We start from the raw sequence: 26,284 nt of genomic DNA on the forward strand, positions 1-26,284 counted from the left end.
CAGGCACTATCATATCTTGAAGAGCTCATAGTACCATATTATCCCACTAGAACACTGCGCTCCCAGAATGCAGGCTTACTGGTGGTTCCTACAGTCTTTAAAAGTAGAATGGGAGGTAGAGCCTTCAGCTATCAGGCTCCTCTCCTGTGGAACCATCTTCCAGATTCAGTCCGGGGTGCAGACACCCTCTCTATGTTTAAGAGTAGGCTTAAAACTTTCCTTTTTGATAAAGCTTATAGTTAGGGCCGACCAGGCTCGCCTTGGATCAGCCCTTAGTTATTCTGCTATAGGCCTAGACTGCTGGGGGACTTCCCATGATGCACTGAGCTCCTCTCTCCTCCTTCTCCTCTCCATCTGTATGCATTCATGTAACATCAATGCATGTCACTAACTTTGCTTCTTCCCCGGAGTTGGGGAGTCGTTGTTGTTGTGATTGTTGTTATTCTGTCTCCCCCCCCTTCCCTCTTTCTTTCTCTCTCTCTCTCAACCCAAAGCAATAGCCGCCCACCAAGAGCTGAGTTCTGCTTGAGGTTTCTACCCGTTAAAGGGGAGTTTTTCCTTACCGCTGTCGCCAAGTGCTTGCTCATGGGGGAATTGTTGGATCTCTGTAAATTAAACAATATGGTCTTGACCTGCTCTATGTGAAAAGTGCCCTGAGATGACTTTTGTTGTGATTTGGCGCTATATCAATAAAAAATGATTGATTGATTGAATTGATTGATTGATTGATTGACCTAACTGGAGGCCAGTGCAATATTGAAGAAGAGGAGTAGTTAATGTACTTAGTTCTACATGTTGTGAGAATGCAGTAGCTCTGTCACTGCTTAAGGTAGGAGTTCACCATGATTTGTCTAATAGTATTTACAGCCCTCTGATTTCTGTCTTGTGCTTATTTCCTTGTGTTTATTGCCCATACATACTACTTTTGTGAAGCTAAGTGTTAATTTTTTTTTTTTGGATCAGAGAGGTGCTGATTAAAGTAGAGTCATTTGGTACTGCATGTTTTATGTTTTAATTGACTGAAGTCTTCAAAATGTGGTGTGTGGTTGAATCACAGTAACAACAGTATCGTAACAGCTGGAGTGTACCTGCACCCAGCAGCATGCCCAGTGTCAGGGAACCTCTGTGCTGCTCTGCGTTGTAGAGGACAGGAAAACAAGAGCGCACACTCAACTTCCTGCAGTCCCCTGCAAATACACCACGACACAAACTGTCCACAGCTATGTCTGCCAGCTACATACACACACACACAAACACACACACACACACAGGAGGAAAATTATAATAAAATAGCAAGCAATATAAAATGTATGGTCCCATAAGACAAAAAATCCATTGCAAACACAACACCAACATGGATGATGGGGGATGAAATCCACATTCCCACTTTTATCTGAAAATGTATTCCATGTATGAGGTTTCAGCAGTCTGAATTTGTCAAATTTAGTATTTTTTTCAGACAGACTTGAAAAAATGTGAACCTGTCCTTTAAGCCAATGAGCCACCCTTACAACAGATTCACTTATAATCAAAATATTCAGTAGAAGCGGCCCTCTGCCTTCCGTGATACCACTCACAGTCAGATGTTAATTTAGCGAAACTGACAAATGGTGTGATGACTATGACCACAGTCCAGTATACATGGGATATCTATAATGCCACAAAGCCATTAAGGCAATGTTTTGGTTCATACATCAAGCTGGTTTCAGAGTTGGACATCACAACAGTTTGAGAAAAATCTGAATTAAGACCATTCTGACAGAAAATTCTGAAAGCTCCAGCTCACCTCCTCTCCCAGCCTCCTAGAAACAAATGAATGGACGGACTCATCTTCCTCCTTGCCTTTCTTCACCAGCAGTTCCATGGCAACACTCAACAGGAGGGGACGCGAGAAAGGTGGGACTGTCCGCAAAAGTCCACTGAAAGAAAGACAGAGATGGGAAGAAAAGAGAGAGAGAAGGAAATTGATACAGTAGTAGTTTAAGGCAAACACAAAAGGATCACATTTATCTCACACTCTACTGAAAATATTAATACACATTCTTTCACTGGTCTTATCACCTATCTAAATGAACAACTGGAAATTAATACCATCCACAGTTTGGATGCAACTCTCTATATCTCTCTATCTTCTCTCCATATAAAACAAGGAATATCTGTCTGTCTGTCTGGGTGTGTGCATGTAAGTTTGTCCTTCGTATATCTCTATAACCGTTCATCCGATCTACTTCATACCTAGCAGGTGGATTGCTGGGGAAACGAGGAAGTGCAATGTCGATGTGTGAAGTTGTTTGAACAGCGCCACTCTGCCATTGCAAGACACATTGTGGTCGGAGGTAGAATTACATCCATAGTGTTAATGACTTGAAAACGTTTAAGACTTTGAGACTTCTAGTTGACATTGTGGGTGTATGTAATGTGCTAGCTTTGTATTTTGTATAATGTGTCCTGTGTGTTTTTGCCTTGTAATGTTTGTTATTGTGCTGTTATATGTTTTATTTGTAAGGGACTGCAGATGAAAATGAGCTTTAAAGTTAACTCTGGTACAGTACATCAAATCTTAACATTTATGTTTAAAACTGTACATTGTCCCAATAAATACAATACAACAATAATATAATTCAGTTCAACAGAGCACTAAATTCTAAGTCCATTTACCTCCAGCTGCTGACATCTGAGAAGAAACACTCACCCCATCAGCTGAGAATAAAGAAATGTGTCCACTAGGACATTTTAAAATCTGATTTCATGAAGTGGTTTATTTAACCAGGCACTCTATAACATTCTTATGATGTCCATATAGTGACTTAGGAAAAATATCATGAATATTTTAAAATATTATAGTGACATTAGAAATGACCTACAAGAGTCAAAGTATGCTACGCTCACTGTGAGGCTATGTTTTGTCATCAGTGTTGTATTTAAACCTCATGAATTTATCCAGATTAGGCCACCAAGGCACTCCTATCCAGCTTTATCTTAAGTTGAATACAGTAACATATGTTCTATTATAGTTACAATCAATGTGCATTGTGAATTTGTGATACATTTTTCATATGATATCACTACGACAGTGACATTGTCAGCTCTCCAGATAACAGAGAACAGATTTGTCTGACAGCGTTCTGTCACACGTGCTTCAGCAGTAGTCAAAGCTGAGCAGAGTACATGGAATATTCATAAAACCACCAAATCAGGATTAACACACCAAAGTGCTGATATGTGCAAGCACAAACGAGAGAACACAAACAGTGTCACGGTGTTCTTGGCAGTTACTGCCATTTTCAGCAGTGCAGCTAGAGACCAAGATTCAAGATTCAACATGGCCATATTGTTGTGTTTTTTGTTTTTCTTTCGTGATCAGATAATAAAATACATATTTAACACAATTAATAATTCATTCAACAATAATACTAATTATAATTGGAAATGTAGGATCCTCGATAGTTTTTTTGGATTTTAAGGATTTGAAAAGTACTTAGCCACACAACATGCAATGTAATAAATGTAACAACTGTACTTATGGAGCATCTAAAGGCAGAGTTTTGTTTTGTTTTTTTGTTGTCTTTTTTAAAATGTGACTTGAGATAAAATTTTCTAGTCCTTCAGATGTATCTAAATTTGTGTCTTTAATTACTACTAATTAGCCAAACATAATCATTATTCTCTTTGATTAAGTCTTACCTTATTCCTGAAGGCATCCTGTGAAGCTGTTTGTTAACATACAAATATCTGCTCTTGGAGGCAACATGACTGTAGGTGACTGGCAGAATCTCCCCTGCAAGACCCAGGTCATCCACCTACACAGATACACAGAAATTACACTTTTTAATAAAGAAATAATTTTGAACACCCCCAAATTGAAGTCTACCCTATTATAATCCTTGGATGCATAGTAGTTTCAGTACAGCCTGTTTGGGATTTCTCAAAACACGACATTTCACAAAACACAACAACATTTCACAAAAGGGAAAAGGTAGGGACAACAATTCTTGGTTGTGACTGGACAGAAACCGAGTCTATCCAGAGTTCAATCAAGATTAGTCAGTGATAATATATATGGATGTTCTGACTGGTCATAAATGTATAGTGGGATACCGGAAGATAGCATTTGTAGATGGGGGTCTATTAGAAGCCTGTTCACTAATCATGTATGTTTTAGTTCAGGCATGATCCATCTTCATCCATCCAATCCTTGACCATGTACAGACTCAGTGAGCACAGCCTCACCATGGAGAGAAGCCGCCACAGACAGGCTCCATGGAGAAGACAGACTATGCACTCACTGCACACATATCTGCTGGGTGATATACAGCAATGTGCAAACACGGCAGCAAAATTTGTGAGCTGTTGTAAACAACATTGTTTTTGCATCTAATAGTACTTCTGTGTTCATCAATTCGAGTTTTCAGTGTTCTACTTGTCTTTCCAACACATGACTTACCAAAAGGGCATGTTTTCTGTAATCTACCTCCATTTATTAGACATTTAGATTAAGTTGTTCATGATATTCATCCAGAGCTGAGGTATAACTTTTTCTGTATAGGGGAGGGGTAAATAGAGCCAGTGGGTAAAATGAGCCACCCCCTTTATCTTGGTCACCATAAACAAAAGTAATCATGTGATCACAAATTAAGAAAGTATAGTTCATATTACTCAATCCATCTTGGACTCAAGCACATGGAGAGAGTGGTCAGCAAAACAGAGCAAAAAAAAAAAAGATTTTTGTCATGCTAAGTGAATTCATCACTTAGCATGACACAGACTAGAGACTCTGTTCATGTTAATGTTTGATCACTGTTACAAGTATTACAATGTTGATGAATAAATACCTAATTGTTGACTGATGTTAAGTTTAAGCCACACACAAACATGCTGTACATACAGATGGGTGGCAAATTAAAGGAAAAGCCAACATAAAGTGTCTTAGTAAGGTGTTGGGCCACCAGAACAGCTTCAATACACATTGGCATTGATTCTACAAGTCTCTGAACTCTACTGGAGGGATGAACACCATTAATCCAAAAGATATTCCCTCATTTGGTGTTTTGATGGTGGTGGTGGAGAACGCTGCCCAACACATCGGTTCAAAATCTCCCATAGGTGTTCAAATGGTTGAGATCTGGTGACTGTGAAGGCCATAGCATATGATTCACATCATTTTCATACTCATCAAACCATTCAGTGACCCCTTGTGCCCTTTGTATATGGGCATTGTCATTGAAATGGAAACATATACATAGACTTTATAAACTGCTTCCCGTATGAAAATGTTCCTAACAGGTACTGTCAAAGGTGAGGTATGGGACTTGGTCAGTGTAACTTTAGAGGGAATGTTCAGAGAGGAAAGGCACATAAGGATTTGGCCTTCAACTCTTAATTCTAAGCAGAGACCGAAAGAAACTCCCTAGAGATGCGGTGAATTAATTAAAAATAACTGTTAGGGTGATGAATATGGGATGATTGTGATGCATGTGGCTGTATATGCAAGTACCAACTTCATTCAATATCTCTTCAGCCTAGCAAACTGGGAGATGCAAATATGTATTCTGGATATTGCAATAAAACTCTGAAAGACAACTTGCTCTCTGTGAATTCATCTCAAATTTCCACTACAGTCATCCTGGAAGAGACCACTCCCATCAAGGTAGAAAAGTTTCATCATAGGATAAAGGTGATCACTCAGAACAACTTTGTATTGATTTGCAGTGACGCTTCCCTCTAAGGGGACAAGTGGACCCAAACCATGCCAGCAAAATGCCCCCCACAGCATAACAGAGCCACCAGATCCCCTCACTGTAGGGGTCAAGCATTCAGACCTGGACCAGTTTTTCCATTAATTTGTCACCTGTCTGTATACACAAAAGCACATTTACACACATATTATTTCTGTGGCTAACACACAAAGCTCACAGTTTAATCTTTACTGAAAGTGTTTAGGTAACATGTTGAACAACAGGACACAAACATATAATTTTACTGAAAAGTATGAGTTTTTTCCTTTGTTAAATTGATGGCATTAATAGTTCGAAATTATCTCAAATTTGTTTGATTTTGTGTAATTTTTATATCAGTATTTAATGGTAACACTATTTACCCATTGAGCGCTCGATATACCCCATCCCCATGCTCATTTTACCCCTACCTTGGGGTAAGTTGTGCCGTACTATTTTTTGACGGGTCTTTGTTCAAAAACCATAAAAATTAGATAACTTGTTTTAATATCCATGAGTACACAACAACCTGAGGTATATAGAGTTACTATTATTTGAAACAAATACACTTTCATTTTGCAGTAAAATCATCAAATGTAAAAAGTGGCTCATGTTACCCCGTTCTCCCCTATCTATTAGAAACCTATTCAAAATGAATGTAATTTTTAACATATTTGAATATACTTAACCAAAAGGATTGGAATATAGAATTTAAATCTCTATATGTGGTATGAAACAGGATGTTTTATGTCAACTAATTTGAAGAGCATTGATTGGCTGTAGTTCCTGTCACTGTTAAAAGTGTGGATCTGCTGAAGGCCTTTTGATTGTTTTTCTCACCCTAATGATGGAATATGATTATCTAATCACCATCAGCTGTGCTACTAGGGTGTGGCCTATATAACATACCAATGCCTGTGTCCTACTATGATTGTTGATCTTGAAGAAGGCCTGAGGGCCGAAACGTCATCCAAATAAAAGAGAAATACATATGAGGCCATAGTATGCAACACTTTTTCCTGCTTTTAAAAAATGCCTCTGTCCTAGCTTTTATTTTGAAAGTAGAAGGAAGGGTCTAACACAATAACCCTTCACTTCCGGGTCAAATTGAACAAGTGAAACTCTGCTCTCAGTCTGAGTTTACGCTCAAGGGATTCAGACTGCCAAAAGTGAGCGTGAGCAGCTTTGATCATTACAAACGTGAGAACCCCTTTTGCTCAATGAAATGTCATTATGTTTTGTGAAATGTTGTGTTTTGTGAAATGTTGCATTTATGAAATGGGTTTTGCAAAATGTCATTGTGTTTTGTCAAATGTGGTGTTTTCCGAAATGTGTTTTGTGAAATGTTGCTGTGTTTTCTTTTTTGTTGTTGTGTTTAATGAAATGTTGTGTTTTGCACCTTAAGGCCACTGCAGTCTGAGGTTGACAGACTGAAATCTTTTCTGAGACATAGAGACAGGGCCTTGGAGTTTTGGAAAACTGCTAGTGGAGAAATATCCCTCAACAGTCTGTACTGAAACTACTATACATCCAGGTTTAAAGGATTATTAGAGGGCAGCCTTCTATTTTTGGAGGTCATTCAAAATAATTTCATTATTACAAATTGTAATGTGTGTGTGTCTGTGTAAGTCCATGAACTGGGTCTGAAATGTTGTTGTGTTTTCTGTTTTGTTGTTGTGTTTTATGAAATGTGGTATTTTGTTGCTTCCTGAAATGTTTTGTTCCCTGAAATGTTGTTGTGTTTTGTGAAATGTAATTGTGTTTTGCACCTCAGGGCCACCACATAAGACAGTTCTATCACTTCTTTCTGAGATGCTGCCTCATCTGCCAGTAATGCAGCTTACAAACAGGCGTATGGAAACTAAGCATCTTGCGAATCAAACTCTTCTAGTTTCTCTCCAGAAAGGTAAACATTTATTTAGGTAAGGTGGATGAGTTCAAGATTTGCTTTTCTGGCAGATTAATGATAAGAATATTAGAATCAATTCTGCAGTTCAGTTAGGGCTGTTTCATGTTGCAGAATCATCTGCAACAGGAGGGGATTCTTCACCTTGGTCACTCATGTGTTTAAGCTTTATTGATTTGATTTATTGATTGGGACAGTGTGCAGTTTTAAACATTAAAGATGCACTGCACCAGAGTTAGCTCGAAGCTCATTTGCATCTGTAGTCCCCACAATCAAAACATACAACAGTACAACAACAAAACAGTACAAAGCAAAAAAACAAACAAACAATAAAACAAACAAAAAAACCCCACACAGAACACACCATACAAAATACAAAGCTACATACAACAGCACATCACATACACCCACAATGTCAAGTAAAAATTAATAATGTAAACTAGTCTCAGTGATCACACAGCTGATTCATCTTTAGTTGATGTTTTAATTTGGCCTTGAATGTATTGACAGAACTACAGTTCTTCATATCATCAGGTAGGGCATTCCACTGAGTTGTGGCTTTCACAGAGAAAGCTGACTGCCAAAATGCAGTGCCACGAAATAGTATAGTATTGTATAGAGGATATTCTGGAGGATCTAATAGAACTGACTGAGCGAGTGTACCCAAAGTCACACAATGGAGGAGGGGACAAACCCTTTAAAATTTTAAAAACTAGGCGCAAATTGAGAATAATCTGAAATTCTCAAAGCTCAGTAAATTGGATTTCTCCAGTACCCTACAGTGATGGAAATGCACTGGCTTTTTGTCAAGAGTTTTTAGAGTTTGTTTGTATAAGGACTCAAGAGGTTTTATGCCTGTTTCTCCAGCCTGCCCCCAAAATGTGATGCAATAAGACATATGGGAAAGAATCATAGCATGCATAAATATTTTGGCTGCGTCAAAAGAGAGACAATTTCTAATATGGCTAAAATTTGCTAAGGTGTACTTAATGGTTTTAACCTTTTTTTTTCATGCTTCATGTTTCTTAAAGTTCAAATTTGGATCCAGTGTCACACCAAGATATTTAAAATCAGTAACTATGTCAATTTTTTCACCTTTGATGAAAATATCAGCATTAGAAGGTTGTACCATAGTTTTAGAGAAAAACATACCTTTTTGCATGTGTGTATACAACGGTGTCATCTGCATACATTTGTAGTTCTACATCATGACACTGTTGTGGGAGATCATCAATATATAGGCTAAATAATAGGGCACCTAACACTGACCCTTGTGGAACACCCATTGTACCACTTCATGTTGCTGGACAGTGTGTCACCAACTTTAACACATTGTATCCTATTGGATAAATATGAAGACATCCATGCCAGTGCTCTAGATGAGAAGTTAAATTTAGAGAGTTTCGATATTAAAACATCATGATTGACTGTATCGAATGCTTTATGCAGATCTAAAAATACAGCACCAACTACTCCTCCTTTGTCAAGTCTTTAATTTGCTCTATTAAGTGCAAGGTAGCAGTTTCAGTGGAATGACTTGCTCTAAAGCCAAATTGCATACAATGTAGACCAAAATTGCTTGTATTAAGAAATGTTTTCAGTTGTTTAATGACAACTTTCTCAGCAACCTTTGAGAGTACTGGCTAAAAATAGGCTTGACAATGGCACATTTCCAGTCATCAGGAAAGGAGCTGTGTTTTAAAGACAAATTAATTAAATGAGCAAAAGGGGGAGTTAAAATATCTTTGTGTGATTTGACACAGACAGTGTCAAATTGGAAAGCATCTCTACTTTTGGAGCTTTTTAAAGGAGCTGATGATTTTGTTTACTGGTAACTCATTAGTCTCTACCAGCTGAAAACTCATATACAGACTCAAAAATTTAAAAAATTATTAAAGACAACAGTAAAATGATCTTCATTTAACTTTCCCTTTACTTTGAATTTAAAATCTAATAATTTTGGGTCCCTCCTTGTGAGATTATCGATGTTTTTCTAGATCAATTTACTGTTGTCTTTTGCCTCATTCAAAATATTGAGATAAAAACGAGATTTAGCTTCTCTTAGCTCTTGGATAACTTTGTTCCTTAAACCTTTATAAATCAGCATGTCAGTGTCTCTTCTAGTTTTATTTGCCTTTCTTAGTGTAGCATCTCTAGATTTCATTAGGTTCTACAAATTTTTATTAAACCACAGTAAATTGTTTTTATTTTTTGATTTTATCTGTATCCTCACATTAAATCTTTCCCTCACAGAGTTGATTCTGTTAGTAATAGTATCACAGCCATAGTCCAGATCATCAGAGGACAGTACATCATCCCATTTCAAGCTGTTAATTTCATTGATAAATTTTCTTGCTTAGCTCTGGGTATGCATTGAAGGATCATTGTCTTAGTTGCTGTGGTCTTAAATCTACTTTTAGTCAGTTTTCTCACACATAGGGTTAGGTCATGATCTGATAAGCCAGTGATTAATTATAACTTTTAGTTATTCTTTCTTGTTTGTTAGTAAATATCAGGTCAATTTGTGTACTAGAGCATTTTGCAATCCTAGTTGGGCCTTTTACCAGTTGTTCTAGTTGGAATTTCTCTGTGATCATTTTTAGTTTTTTCCTCTTAGTTTTATCCTCCCAGTTCACATTAAAATCACCCATAAGTAATGATTCTTTGAGATAGCACTCTTTCAAGACATCTGTGAGTTGATCATAGAAAGTGTCATCTACAGAAGGGGGCCTATAGTCATTTACCTTAAAAGACATTTGCTGGGATAACATTATTTTTATCCCAACAAATTCTAACGTTCACATTTGATGTTGTCTCTCACATAAAAAAGCACCCCTCCTCCTCTTCCATCAGGTCTGTCTCTTCTGAAACATTGGTATCTGGGCACCGTGAACACACTCGCAGGAGTAGTTTGTTTCAACCATGTTTCAGTCAGACAGAGAAAGTCCAGATTTGAGTCAGACACAAGATGAGTTAGCTGATTGCTCTTTGCAGTGATGCTTCTGATGTTAAAATGTCCACCGAATAGCCCCCTCAGTTTCAGCTTAGGGTCCCATAAGACTTTTGCATGATTGACAGTTTGGAAGGTTTTGAATAATCTCTGCCTACACGGTTTCAACACACAGTGGTGTCAGCAGCCGGTTTTGTGAGAGAGACACTGGACCTATCAAGGTTTCCACAGCCCAGTAGCAAAAAGTTATTCATTGAGACATCATGCCTCATGTTAACAAAGTTTAGTCTGTTAAGGGAGAAGCCCTGCTCAGAAAGTTGCTGCTCATTCATCACTGGCACCAGAGGCCTCCCAGACACACTCAGCCACAAATCAGCATCAAAGTTCAAAGTTCTGCAGCACTCCAGGGGTCACTGGTCCAGGATTTAGCTGAACATCTCCGGAGAGCAGGATCATGAAGAGCATGAAGAGGAGACCTGCTATTCTCTGAAATGAGGTGGCAGATGACCGGTCCACTGGATCAGTGATTCGCTCTGGTACCTGGGCTCGTCCGTGCTGCAGGACAGAGGAATAGATTGCAAAATATCCCAGTAAGTTATGATGAAAACTCACTGTAAGAGCGACTACTGGCCATGAGCCAGCATTTGTCCCAAGCTCAATCACTAGGTGTCCCAATGAGTGCCAACAGTAGTCCAAAAAGCACTACCATGAAACACAGCCCAGGTGTTTTTGCTGATGAAACACTGCTTTGAACTTGACGCAGTTTTTCACAGGCATGCTTTGTGGTACGATAAACGGCCTTGGATGACAATCCTATGTAGCAATCTCATCCAGGATCCCAGTGGCCAAAGGGTAGAAGCTCTTCTTAAGACCCTCAGCACCGGCTCGGTGCACCTGGAACCTCCCCTCGACCTGCCCCTAACCGGGCAGTTAGGAACCCTAGAAGAAGGCCATGATCGTTTCCTTCGATGTTGAGATGGATATACAGATGGTCTTACTTGATGTTTAATCTGATGTTTACATTTGATAACCTGGACTGGCCTGGTAGCAGAGTTGGCAGGAGGGTGAGCTGACCATCTCCCCATCCCGATGAGTGACCCCCAGTCATATGCCATCACTTCTTGAGTCCAGGGTGCATGGAGAGGCTCCAGCATGCGTGGATTACATTACCAGCAAGGTTCCTTTAAGTTTTCTTCTTGTTTTAAAAAAAATACTCTTCTGTTAGCTTCTTTAGTGCTGTATCTCCTTTGGAATATTGGTAACAGCAGGTAGCAGTTAGCAGTTGACAGCTAGCTAGTTGTTTTGATTTGAAAAATATATCCAAAGATGATGTTTTCTCTTCTGTCCTTGCTGATCTATGCTATTACTTCTTCTATAGAGTCATTTCTGAAGATTTTTGAGTTTAATTTGCAAAATGTTCCATTTTTTTGGGTCTAAGTTTGAGATGTAATCAGGAGCTCACTGGGAGTGAGCCACTCCGGAATATGGTCTGCTTTCAGTATTTTGACTTCATAAGGACCAATCAGCACCAAACTGGCCAGTTCATATTTCCTAATATTGTATTAGCTAATGTTTTTTTTTTATTTAAGAAGGAGCTTTTCCTAAAAGTGTGCTGCTGACATTAAAGTTTGTATCTTTTGTTTGATTATTACCATTTAAATGTACTGTGTCCACAGTGTGAAGTCATACAACAGTAAACTGAAATACTTTGTATTTGTATGTAAAATGTGTTAATGGCAGAAATCATCAGTAAACACACCCCTGACTAATCCTCATTACTATGGTAGAACTCACCATATTAAGTGTGTTGCGCCCCACTGCCCCAGCAGGTCGAATCCCTCTGGGTCCATGTTCAAACACTGCACCATCTGACCTCCTGGTGGACCACAGCCAACCCCCAAAACGACTGCTGGACTCCAATATAATGACCTGGACAAAAAAAAGTTGCTTCAACAAGATGCTTGATTTAATAAAACTAAAAAATACAAAAATGAAAGATAAATTTAGTGGAATACAGTGTTGTAGTGGTCTAAGTAGTTTATGTTATTTTGGTTATACATTTGATTCATTTTCACTCATCTTTATTTTTATTTTTAATGTGTTAGATATTTCTGTGCTTATTTTGTCAGGGGAAGGACCAGCACCAGCAGACCTGGAGATTGCAGGTGATTTATAAAAAGATGCTTCCCTGGTTCCACTCTAGCTGACTACACTGCTTGCTGTTTTGATAGTTGTCTGCTCTGATTTCACGGTATGTTTTCCCCACAAGTGTGATTTTTTTTTTTCAGTTAGCATTTAATTATGAAATGAATCATGTGTTACCAGAACATTTCTTTCATTCAAACAGAAACTTTGCCTCTATGAAAAAAGGGAACGTAATCTTAATAACCTCCATACTCTCCAGAAAGTCCATCTTTCTCAGTTGTTCTGTGGAAGTGCCAGTCTGCTGTCAGTGAAGCTGATTTCATCCTCTCTTTGCATATTGACATACTAGCTCTCACTGAAACCTGGATACACCCAGAAAACACTGCTACTCGAGCTGCACTCTCCACCAATCATGCTTTCTCCCACACTGCTTGGGCATCTGGGCGAGGAGGAGGGACTGGCTTTCTGATACCCAACAAATTGACTAAAGTGAATGCAGTTTGCTAAATGATCTTCATATCATACAGAGATGACTCAATGGATGCAGAGAATGATAAATAAAACACATCCCCATTTCTTCAGTATGGAGATTTATTCTGGACCTTGGGAACACAGATCTGAGGTAAAATATTCTAATCATAAGGTTCACAAGCTTTTTCTCAAGCTTTCTTCACTGAAGAAGACCATGGGATGAGGTTGAAAGCCCTTGTCGTAGTTTGGAATATTTGATCAGAATTTCTGAAACACAGTAGAGTGGGTGAGAAAAAAATCTATTCACATGAGAATTGCAATTCTTCTATGATTCTGAATTGATTGCAAAATATATTTTTAAAAAATGTTAATTAGAAACATTATGTTGATGGAATGAAAAACATTTTAAGAGGATCCAACTGCAGACCTTACACCTGGGGAACCTAGATCTGTGAGACAATGGGAAAAAAGTAGGGTTGCCATGCGTGAGGTCTGTCACTTCTTTTACTGCTCTTTTTTTTCTTTTTTCTTTTTTAAAGTTTTATTTTACTAGATTTGCAAGCAGTCACATTTCTCCACTCAAGAGACTTAATGTAATGTTTTTTTGTCATGTAAAAACACTAGTATATAATAGGGATGTGCAGAGAGCCCAGTGTTTGTATTTGTATCTATATTTGTTGAGGCAGCAAAATTATTTATATTTGTATTTGAATAAAAGTGGAAATAGGCGTAAAAATCCAGTTTTGACTTTTATTACGCTTTTAATTTTAGGATAAGTATTAAAATTAGTGTTTGTGAATAAACTATGTTACGAAGGAACTTGAATCTCCCAGATCATGGATGACTGCACTGACTACTGAGCTAAAACCCACTGCATTGTCAACATGCAGACAGACCTCTACTTATTTGTACAAGCATAACACAGAGACATTTCAGCATGTAATGTGTAATAAGAACTTCAAAGACAATTCTTGCTTTGCACTTTTCATTTACTGCCTATTTTTTTACAACCTCACTTTGTGGAAAGGAGAAGGGGAACAACAGGTTATGGAAAGTCCCTTATATGCACTTTGCGCGTCTCAGTAGCTCAGCTTTATCTCTGGCCAACACCCCCAACTCCGGGAATGATGTCCAAATAAGGAAATGTGTGTCATGTAGCAGGTTGATGTGACTCCCCTAGTTGAGACCTGCTGATAGACTTAACAGTGGAGCAGAGGCGAGAGACTGAGATAGCGATGTAACAGACCTGCACGCTGGTATTTGACATGTTTTCTTCTTTTTTTTCCCCCCGAAAACAAATTTAAAAAAAAATATTTGTACAAAATAAATGTTTTTAAAAAACACAAAAATTTGTGCTTTGCTGAATAACGTATCTGTATGCAGGCACACCCCTAGTATATAGTAATATTTGCTATTGTTGTATGATAGGTGTGAAAGAAATACTAAATTACTGAAAAAATCCAACCTGGTTAGCCTGTTGGAGAAGCTAATATTTATGTTGTTATGCATGAAACTGAAAACATAAACCTCTTATGTTGTTAATGACGGTGTTTGTTTTTGGTGACTTGTGTGTTGAAACTTATATTGCCTTCAAAATCTAAACACAATATAGAAATTAGAAAACATTTTCCAGTATTTTTTAACTCCTTCCCACTCAGGATAAAAATGTAACCATGCTGTTGGTTCATTGACAAACACCAAATCACCATATAGTTACAAGAAGAAAATTTCTAACAGCATATTAGCTTGCTGTTTAATGTTAGCATAAAGCTGGATCCTATTCTATTTTTTTTCCACACCTTGCTAATGCTAATGTTAGCCACAAACATCGCACAAACATGACATGACATACATTTATATCTGCCCAGTAATATTTTGGATTTTTATTTCACATGTAGTAATTTTTTTTTTTTTTTTTTTTTTTACACAGAAGATACTGTTACTTTTTTGGGTAACAGGGCAAAAAGGAGTTAAATTACTGTAAGTGTAAAATAAGGAGCCTATTTGCTTATATATTTTTGTGGCAGAAAAGGAAGTGACGGACCTTACATCTGAGGACCCTAAAGTTTAAAGTTTTAACGTTGATAACACAGAGGAACACAACAACTTCTGTGGTTATAAAAGACATTTAACCAGTGATGTTGGTCTGTAAATTACACTTTCATTTTTTTTATAGTCAGAAGACTGTGAGATGCTTCCAAATTAATTAATTAATGCAGTTAATCTTTTCAAATAAAAAAGCTGTGTACTTTCACACACTTTTCTCTGCTGACAGTGACCTTCATCAAGACCATTTATCTTTTGCATTGCATTCCAGTGTACTAAGGACAGGAGTAAGGACTAAAAATAGTGCCCCTTTTTCAATTCATTCAATTGAGAATTGGTTTTGAATCAAGACAAAACCGCTTCCCTCAACTTTTCAATGAAAAGTATCCGGAACCTGTGTAGTGGATGAGATAAGCTAGATAACGGCTTTACATAGCCACACAAAATATATTGCATTTTCTGTATTAAACAACATATCTTCCCTTTTTCTTTAATTATTATTATTTTTATTTCTTAAAAGTGCTATCATTTTTTCATGATGATAATGGGAGTGGTCTTTATTTCAGGTGAAGTGGCCTGCATCTTCTGTATAACACTGCAGGAAACCCTGCACAGTCAATAATGTTCAACAGGCAACGACATGATCACAGCAGTCACAACTGAACATAATCTGATGTCATACACTCTTCTTTACATCATGTGATGTCATACACACTTCTTTTACCTTGATAACTCCAGTGCTTTAATTAATAGCTTGAAAAGATCTCATGAGAATTTTCTGCCAACACTCTGTGTGTTTGTGTGTGTGTGTGTGTTTGTTTCTTTTACCTTGGTAACCTGGGGGCTCTTGCAGAGGTAGTAAGAAGCTGCCAAACCCCCGATCCCCCCTCCAAGGACTGCTACTGTTCTCATTGGCTGAATTCAAACACAAATCACAACAAATAACAAATACAGCTTTAACACCGAACCAGGAGACAGGAGAGGACAGTTGATTCGAAAGCCCTTATCAGACATGCACCAATACTTCAACACGTCAGTCTCATGTCTGAGTCATGTATCATGAGCCTTGGGTGACAAATGAAAGGAAAAACCGGGGGGGGGGGGGGGATAAAATATATAAGGATGAAGCCAACAACACAGATATGAGAAGAATGGAAATATATCTTCAGAACCATAAGTTAAAACAAGTCTCATTATCGCGAAATGTGAATCTTATTAAAACAGTAACAGAAGATGAAATATTTCATCTACAATATAGATGAAATATTTATTATGATAAATTAAAAAAAGAGAAGGCCCCAGGAGATGATGGGTACACTAATGGGTACACTAATGAATTTTTTTTTATCCCCAGCAGGATAAAATAAAAGAATAAATAAGTCAATATATACATACATACACAAAGAAAAGAGAAAAGGAAAAAAAAACTCCTCAGGGCTGAAACCATCAGCATTGTTTAATTGTGGTCCACATATTTAATCAATTTAAGCCGTTTCAAATGTTCCTGTTCCTGATTTCTGATCCTATAAGTTATTCTTCTAAGTTATTCCATTTCTAAGACACTGTTTACATTTGCCTTCCAACTGTTAAATAAAGGTGGAGTAGGTTTTAGCCAGGTCCTTATCTGTTTCATAGCTGCAATTTTAAGTATCCTATATAGATATCTGTCTATCTAATATGGAAAATTTTAAATTGAGGGTCCCATGCCATTTCTCTAAGATAAAATAATATATATTTTTTTTTTGCAGATTTGTTTCTAATTGTATAGTATTATTAGTCCATCTGTTTTGCACTTTCAATTGTGTGATATCTTTCTTATCTATAAAAGGGTAATGTCTTTATTGAAAGGGGAGCTGGCTCTTTTTCTATCATAAACCATTTAGATTTTGTGTTATCATTAGTCCATTTCATTGATCTTTATTTGTGTGGCATGAAAATAACTGTAAATATGGGAGTGCTAATCCACCCTGTTATTTAGATTTCATTAATGTTTTAAGTTTGATCCTTTTGTTATTTCAGATAAAATCAGTTATCATTCCATTCCATATTTTAAAAATTTGTGAAGGAATTGAAACTGGTAGAGCCTGAAAGAGGAAGAGGAACTGGGGGAGGACCATCATTTTAATTGTATCTCCTCTATTTGAAATAGAGTCAGGTATTGTTTTCAACCTGTTCAGATCTTGTTTAATTTTTTTTCTCTAGATTCTGATAATTGACCTAATAGATTTTGCTTAAATTATTATGGATCATTATGCTTAGATATTTTATTGTACTTTGGCTCTACTTAAATCTGAAGTTTCCTTTAGAATCGTCTGTCAGTTTTTTACCTATACATATAGACTCACATTTACTTTCATTAATTTTGTATCCTAAATGATCACTGTATTCCTTTATTATTTTCATCAGTTCTGGAAGTGAGTGTTTGGGAGAGGTAAGATATAAGATGACATCATCTGCATACAATGCTAATTTATGACATTCCCCTTTATTTTGTCTTGCTGTCTGATCGCTCTCACCTGAGGGACTGGATTTTTATACATTAATTTTAAACCATGAAACAAATTTAGGGTGAAAACCAAATGCTTTTACGGTTATGAAAATGTATGGCCACAAGACTATCAAAAGCTTTTTCTGCATGAAGTGTCACCAAAAGTAGATCTTTCTTATTTTTTTGTGAATAATCAATTATATTTAGAGTGCGTCTTATATTATCAGATAAAAATCTATTAGAAATAAATCTAGACTGATCTCCATCTATTTTATCTGGTAAAATATCTTTAAGCCTATTTGCTTGGTGGATGTTAAAATTTTTTTCATCTGTATTCAGTAATGATATTGGTCTATAAGAGGATCTATCTGTTGTATCCTTTCCATCTTTATGAATAACTGTAATTACAGATGAATTCCATGTTGATGCCAATTTACCTGATTCTAGGGCAAAATTATAGGCTTTTAGTAATAGAGGTGTCAATAATTCTCTGAACTCCTTATAAAATTCATTAGTGTACCCATCATCTCCTGGGGCCTTCTCTTTTTTTAATTTATCATAATAAATATTTCATCTATATTATAGATGAAATATTTCATCTTCTGTTACTGTTATAATAAGATTCACATTTTGTGATAATGAGATTTGTTTTAACTTAAGGTTCTTAAGGTATATTTCCATTCTTCTCATATCTGTGTTGTTGGCTTCATCCTTATATAGTCCCTTGTAGTATTTTGCAAAAGCTTCTGCAATGTCACTTTTATCTGTTAGAATTTTTGATGCATCATCCTTTAACTTAGTCACATAAGATTTACTTTTTTGTTACTTAAGCCTGTAGGCTAAAATTTTCATGGATTTTGGTCCTCCATCATGATGTTTTTGTTTTGTAAGTATTAGTGATTTCTCCACTTCTTCTGTTAATATTCTATCTAATTCAGCACGTTTCTTCTTTAGTTGTTTAATTTCAAGTCATGTGATTTTTTATGTTTGTCTTCCAGTACTATAATACTATAATTCTAGTTCAGTCTTGATTTGTTCCCATTGTCTTTTCTTTACTGATGAATATCTTATTATTTCTCCCCTTAAGATGGCTTTCACCCCCTCTCACATCATTATATTGTTAATTTCTTCTGTATCATATAATTAAAGATATTCATTTAGTGTTTTTTTAACCATCTCTTTTAAACCATCATCTTGTAAGAGGGAATTATTCATCCTCCATAAGTATTTTCCTCTCTTTGAGTTCAACTTTACTGTTAGAATGACCATGGCATGATCTGATATAGTCATTGTTCCAATAGTGCATTTCTTAATAGTTGTTATATCTTTATTAAACATAAAGAAGTAGTCTAATCTACTATATGTAGAGTGTCTATTGGAATAGTGTGTATAATCATTTATTCTTGGATGAAGTGTTCTCCACACGTCTATCATTCCCTTAAAATGTTTGCATTTTCTCAGACTTATGTTTAAATGCTGTTGTTGAGTCTAAGTTAGGATTTAAGACAAGATTCAGATCACGTCCAATAATAATTGTTCCTTTTCCTTGAGTTACCACTAAATCAATAATTTGGTTCATAAATTCAGCACCCTCATCTGCCGGGTAATAAATATTTATTATTATTATTTCAACATTTTCTATTCTGTCCAGCTGTTGCTGTAGTCCTTGTTCAGTAGGAGTCAGTAGAGCAAGGTCATCAACATAAAACAGACATCAATAGACTTCACCTCTCTATCTAAGAGGGGGAGGCCAGGAAAAGCACATTGATCCAACTAAACAGTAAGTTTATTTATATACACATTACATAAAGTTGTACTTAAATTGCAACCCTGATGAACACCTCTTCTCTGGGTGAAGAATTCAGTTTTTTTCCCTCCAATTTTGACAGCACGCCTATTTTAAAATACACTGATTTAACCAGATCATGCATTTTGTCCCTTGTACCATGATGTAGAAGTCTGTAATAGAGCCTTTCATGCCAAATAAGAGTCGAAAGCTTTCTTGAATTCAATAAAACAACTGAATATCTTACCATTTTTTGTTTGGTGCACGTTTGTTGATTAAAGAGTATATACATGGTCGGTGGTGCTGTGTTTTGGGAGGAGGCCAATTTGATTCTTACTCAAGATGGAGTGTTTGTCAAGGAAATCTGTATTCTTTTACTCAGAATACTACAGAATAATTTACCTGGACAACTGACTGCTAACACAGATGCCATGGTAGTTACTAGGGTCTGACTTGTCCCCACTCTTATGAATGGGGGAAATGAGCCCTTTGCACCAGATGTCAGGAAAACATCCTGACTTTAATATGATATTGAACAACTTCAGTACTCTCCCCCACAACTCTAGGGTGCTGCATGAGAGGATTTCATTTTAATGCTGTCTGGACCACAAGCTTTCCTTGGCTGGAGAGATTTCGTCTCTGTGGTGAATTCTTCCCAAGTAATTGGGAAATCAAGGAAGTTTTAGTTGTCTTTAATTGTTTATTCTAATGTTTGGAATTCCTTATAGTTACTTATAGTTCTTTTATAATAGATTGATCTGAATGAATTAGATTTATTGGTATGTCTTTGTACAGATTTTCCAAATGAGCTGTCTAGATGTCACTATTTTGGATGGGTAATGCTTGTGGTTGCTTTGTGTTGAAGTTGTTCCACATATCCCAGAATTGATTTTGATTTATGGTGTTTCAATATCTTCAAGTTTCGCAAGGGTATAATTTTGTTTTTTGTTCGTAATTGTACATTTATATTTGCTTAAAATTTCACTATACCTAATCATAAGACTGGGTTGTTTGGTTGGCGATGTTTTTCCATTTGCTATTTTTCTTTTCTGATGGACTTGCATTCTTGATCATACCATTTGTCAGTGTTTTGCCATTTAACAGGCTTCTGTTTTTGTTTTATTAGGTCATTTTTAAAGGTTCAGTGTGTAGGAATTGGCCAGAATTTTAGTTTGAAACATTCCAAAATTAACTAAAATTATCAACAGAATGTGAAGAAATAACAGTTTTGATGTTATGTCAAAGACCCCTATGTTCTGTGTTGCAGAGATATCATTGAAGTTAGCATGCTAACCAGCTACAAGCTATAATAACTTAAGCTATAACCAAGTTTATGACTCAAGTAAGTTATAATCCTTCATAAAGGAAATAGTAAATTTGGCTTTCATAAGAGGGGATGGTTTGGTTGAAGATCTGTCCATAATAGTATCTAAACAGAAATTGAAGTCCCCTCCTACCAAAGTCCACATTATTGGTATGTAATTTGAAGTAAAATATTTTGGATGAATAAATTATCATCAAATTTGGGAGCATACATTTTTAGAAAGGTCCAATTTTTTGAATAAAATTGTCCTTGAATTAAAACAAATCTACCTGATGGGTCAACAACTGTTTTAGATACTGTAAATTGGATGTTTTTATTAAAGAGATACTGCATGCTAAAAAATGTTTTTTGAGCTGTAAACTAAATTATATGGCTGTACTATGATGAAACACATCAATGCCAGTGTTAATATTGAAATTAACACCAAATTTTCTTTTAAAAATCTGCTTTTCATGGGTTGAAAATGGCTCACCCTGTCACATGTTTTCTGTCCTCTTTGGAAAAAATCCATTATTGAATTTCTGATTAAAATGCTTCAACAGTGACACCCGCAGGGCAGGTGGAGAAAGGGCAGTCTGTGTGAAGTGGTGGTGGGGGCAGAGGAGAATGGGCTCCTGCTGTCCTCTGGTTAACTGGTTAGTTACCAGTTAATGGATGTTGGTCAGTCAAAAGCAAAATTAACTGAAAATGACATCCCTAGTGCTGTGTTTAAGTCAAATTAATGGATAAATTAAGGAGTTCATCTGCTCATGTCTGCTTAGCTAGTCACTTGCTTTTGTGGATGCCTCATTCTTGATCCACTTTAGTCCACTAAAGTCCCAGTGAAACGGCATCTTTAGCTTCTGTACTGTGACGAATTTCCCAGTGAAATAGAATATTCGAGTGGTGTACAGTTAAAGAGGGATTTAAATCAAATCCTTTGCATTTGATTGGACCACTAAAAAAATGCAGGGCTTACAGAGTTAAGCAGAATACAGAGCTACAGAGAGAACCTGAGCTACAGAAGACTGATGGCTCTACACACACGTCCCTCACCTGTTAGATCAGAAGGAGGACGAGGAAGAGATGAATGAATTAGACCTCAGCCACATTGTTTCAGAAATCTAAACAAAGTTTTTGTCCACTGGTATCCAAACACATATCTCTTCCTATCTCTCTCTCCATATTGTTCTGTTAGCTACTTTGACCCACAACAGTGAAGTGCGGTCTTATATGACCCGTGTGGTCACAATTGATTGGATGAACTTTTGCCCCTGAGTGTAGGATGAGTCATCAAACATTTGACACCATTTTACAGGAAGAGAAAAGACAGGGATCACCAGTAACATGATAATGTTAGAATCCCACAGTGATATACAGTAAATAACAAGGTTATGTTCTATATCATATCCTCAGCACTATTAAAACCAGGATAATACATAACAGGGGCAAGTGCTCATGTAAAGTTAACTATAGACAGATGATCTTGATGACATGACACAAAACAGAAGTTGAGTGCAGCTGAACTAAGTGTATTTATTTAAAATAATTAAGTATTATAAAATTACTAATTGTCATTATTGTCATAAAATATAATAAAGTCTCCTCAGGGATGACAGTGGAACGTATCACCCTGGGCACCAAAATGTCCAGAGAAATGTCAAAGAAATGCACTTAACAAATGGGTCAGTTATGGGTCGCCATTAAACTTAATCAGCCTACATTTTTTCTGGCTTTTAATTGTCTTAAGCATAACTTTTTGTATGGGAATAAACTATAGATACAATTCACAACATATTGAACAACATATTTGCCCTATAGTAAATTACTTCATAACTCAGTCTCCTTACAATGTACTGCTGCTGCTTGAAATTGCAGTTGAATTGGTCTGACATTACATGCATGTTCTTTTCTTTTTGGTGCATTGCCTCAGGTGGATAAATAGTTCACAGGTGGATCACCAGCATACATTACTGACAAACTGACTTCATGTTCCTAATGCAGGTACTGGACTGCTGCATTAGTCCATACATAGTTGCTATGAATTTATTAATTGATTTGATTTATTGATTGGGACAAAATGTTTATATATGTTAATATGTCCTTGTACTGAACCTTAAAGGAACAGTGTGTAGGATTTAGTGGTATCTAGCGGTAAGGTTGTAGATTGTAACAAACTGAATACCCCCCTGAATACCCCCCTTTCCCTTCCAAGCATGTAGGAGAAGCTGAGAAACTCGCGAAAAATGCGAAAGGTCCTCTTTAGAACCAGTGTTTGGTTTGTCCGTTCTGGGCTACTGTAGAAACATGGCGATCTAATATGGCGGGCTCCGTGGAGGAGGACCCGCTCCCTATATAAATAGGAAGGGCTCATTCCAAGGTAATGAAAACACAACTATTCTTATTTTCAGGTGATTATACATTAATAAAAACATACTTATGAATATCATATTCCATTTCTGCCAAGTCTGTTCTGCTAAATGCAACTAAATTCTACACGTTGTACCATTAAATCTTTCCATTTGTGCAGCAAGTTTAACTTAAACCTAAGATACATTGTGTGTGTGTGTGTGCGTGTGTATATATATATATATATATATATATATATATACACATACATACATACATACATAAACACATTTCTTTGTTTAATTAATAAATGAATTTATTCATTCCTTTAAAAAAAGGCAACATTAACATTCATTAACATTAAGAGTCCTTGTTAAGTAGTGTTGGAACAGCCCTAGGTTTACATAGATGGTTTGACCAGTGTTTGCATAACTTTATATTGTGACTCAAAAAGGGGATTGATTGGACTACAAAACTCAAGTCAAGAAAACAATGAAAAGCTATAACCCATGCAAGGAATGAATCTACAACCCTTAATTGTCCAGCTCACAGTGGAGCAAATGTAATTTGTTTACATATTCAATTGTTTTAAATACAAAAAAGAAAAACACTACATATATTAAAATAGCCCTGCAAATTAAAGAAACACTAAAAAAAATACAAGTCAAACTCAACTCAAAAAACGGGGACACGTTGGACTACTTAACTAAAATCAATAAACAAATGAAAAGTTATCCCTTTTCAGTTCCTTAACTCATTGACTATACTACTAAGCTGGCCACAGCCATTGTAATAACGTAGTAAATAAAACACTTGTAGATCACACCCAGGCGCATGAGCATATGACCAGACTTCAATTAAAAACCTGCTTCACGTCACGTGCTTATTTTATGTGTGAATTTACGTCGGACGCTGTAAGGAATGCGTGGCGAGTTGCAGCGCTAAAAGCAGGCGACATGTAATACCAGTGGTTGGGAACACCACCGGGATCACCAGGCGTCGTGACAAGGCATCGTACCTGGCCACATGACCATACTTCCTCAGAATTCCTACATATATTGCTATGTTAATAGTTTTCTCACTCTGATCACATTTGTTTTGGCCCGATAGCTAATAGCTCCTGATTGGTTACCTAAAAATCACACATTACAAGAAGCATATTATGTGTTATTTGAAGTACCGGTGAAATTATGAACTACAACCCAGGAAATCCAGTCAGAAGCCAAAACACCTCACAGCGGATTGTAATATTCACAGGATTTTAACGCCCCCTTATGGGAACGCAGGGTTAGTGACATGTGATTGCACTAAAAGCAGGCAAATACTGATCCTGATGGCATGTGACAGGTGCGTAAACACAAATAAATACCCTTGCTACTACAAGCACCCATGTCACTTTTATGTAAAAGTCATGATGGCAGTCTTAACATGTTGGATTAATAACATTTACTTATCACTTTCATCATGGCTCAAGTCTGAGCTGAATGTCATTAGATTAAGTTAAAGACGGCAGCAACACAATGACAAATATGCAGAAACAAGAGTGTCTTGTATGTAGCTGGCATACTGTGACAGGGTGCGTCTGGTAAATGAGGCCTGTTGATAATGATATGGAAAACAGTTAGTTTATCAGATGTCTCATTCTGTCACCCAGCTGTCTGTCCAACTGTCCAACTTTACAGCAGACAAAGGGTAAGCTTTAAACTGAGGGGAGTTCTATGACATTCTTTTTTATTTAAAACTGCAGAAAAAATAGTATCTAAAGCTGATGCAGAGTCTCTGTCCTCACTTTTAATGGGCAGACCCTTGACTTAACTACTTTCACTCTGCCCCACCCCACAAACATACACCCATGAATAAGACACTTGACTGCCCCTATTTCTAAATCTAAATATTCTTATCATGGCGCTGTAAAAGGCAGTGTTTGAAATACTGACCCCTGAAGACAGATCACTACAGATCTTGACAAAGTACACGTCTATAAACCCTGTCCACAACAAATAATTTTGCTATTTTCCTGTTGTTCATGATATAATTCATATGCTTAACAGAGATCCTTCTGGAAATTTTGGATTCTTATAAAGAACTCTAAAGTGATAATCGGTAGATTCAAATCATTCATTAGAAAATATGGTCAAATTAAAAAAAAAAGAAAAAGAAAGAAAGTTAGCCAGTCAATTCTTAAACCCACGTTTGCAGGAGCTGCTCCTTCACTTATTGGGGCTCGGGAGTGGCGGTTGGTGTGCAGCCATTGATGAAGCTTTACAGACTAATTTAGCCCCAGTTTGTGCCTCTTGGGGACACGGAGCAAAGCATCCATTTCTCTATAAGATAAGGTTCTCTAACAACACTTACTGGCGTTTCCTGAATCTTCGTTTTCTAAATGAGTCGCAACTTGGGAAGAAGGTTAAAAATCTATTCTATCCTGCAGCAGACGGAATATTTTTCTTCCATTTGGTTAGAAGAGTCTTTGAAGATTAGAGTAAAACTAAGGCTAGTTAGGCTTGACTTTATGACAGCGAGAGCAAAACACTGTTAGGCTTTATAAAGTATAACTGAGACTGAAAGCAGAGCGGTAGATTTCAGACATCTGGAAACAAATATAGTTCCATACACACATCGATACAGACACAGACTCCATTATATTTATCTGAAAAAGAATGGAACGAGCTTTAAACTGTCAGATGTTACCTTTCTGTGTGACCGGAAACCGGCGAGCGGAGGTCCGTGTTCCGCGCTGTTATTCTGACAGTTCCGACCATGGATGTATTATAAGATCTTACTATGAGTGAAATGACCCGGAAGTATCTAAGTGGCAGCCATGAAAAGAGCTGGTCGAATTCTCTGGGTGTTTTCCTTCCAGCTATCAATATGTAGAAATTATTAAGTAACAGTGTAAAGTGTTCATCAATTGTACATTAATTTTAAATGCAAACATTAGAGTTTAAACTGTTAGAGTACTGTAATTTCTATTGCTGACTTATTCATATTTGACGTTCAGGGTGAAGTGCGTCATCACAACTTGCCGTCTCCTCAAAATGACGCCGGAGTGAGCGAGGACGTCCCGTTTGATAAATTAAATTCCTCCGTCCTCGCGTCTCTTCCTCGCATCTCTCCCTCTCATCC

The 26,284-nt window shown here is 36.8% G+C and overlaps 1 protein-coding gene across 2 annotated transcripts in view; it reads right to left on the reverse strand.

Moving 5' to 3' along the window:
- ppox (protoporphyrinogen oxidase) overlaps window positions 1-25,957 on the reverse strand; it is a 40,585-nt gene extending 14,628 nt beyond the window's left edge. Inside the window, exons 1-6 of one of the 2 annotated variants that reach the window (XM_044359167.1) lie at window positions 25,850-25,957; window positions 16,061-16,147; window positions 12,365-12,499; window positions 3,685-3,800; window positions 1,787-1,919; window positions 1,089-1,233 (exon numbers count right to left, since the gene is read on the reverse strand). In XM_044359167.1, the coding sequence (XP_044215102.1) occupies window positions 1,089-1,233; window positions 1,787-1,919; window positions 3,685-3,800; window positions 12,365-12,499; window positions 16,061-16,144 (613 nt within the window). In that variant the 5' untranslated portion in view covers window positions 16,145-16,147; window positions 25,850-25,957. Of the gene's footprint in view, window positions 1-1,088; window positions 1,234-1,786; window positions 1,920-3,684; window positions 3,801-12,364; window positions 12,500-12,959; window positions 13,067-16,060; window positions 16,148-25,849 lie in introns of those variants that run through there. The other variant, XM_044359168.1, reaches the window with a different exon arrangement.
- Between the last annotated feature and the right edge of the window lie 327 nt (window positions 25,958-26,284).

Source organism: Thunnus albacares, chromosome 8, assembly GCF_914725855.1.
Source record: "Thunnus albacares chromosome 8, fThuAlb1.1, whole genome shotgun sequence".
NCBI lineage: Eukaryota > Metazoa > Chordata > Actinopteri > Scombriformes > Scombridae > Thunnus > Thunnus albacares.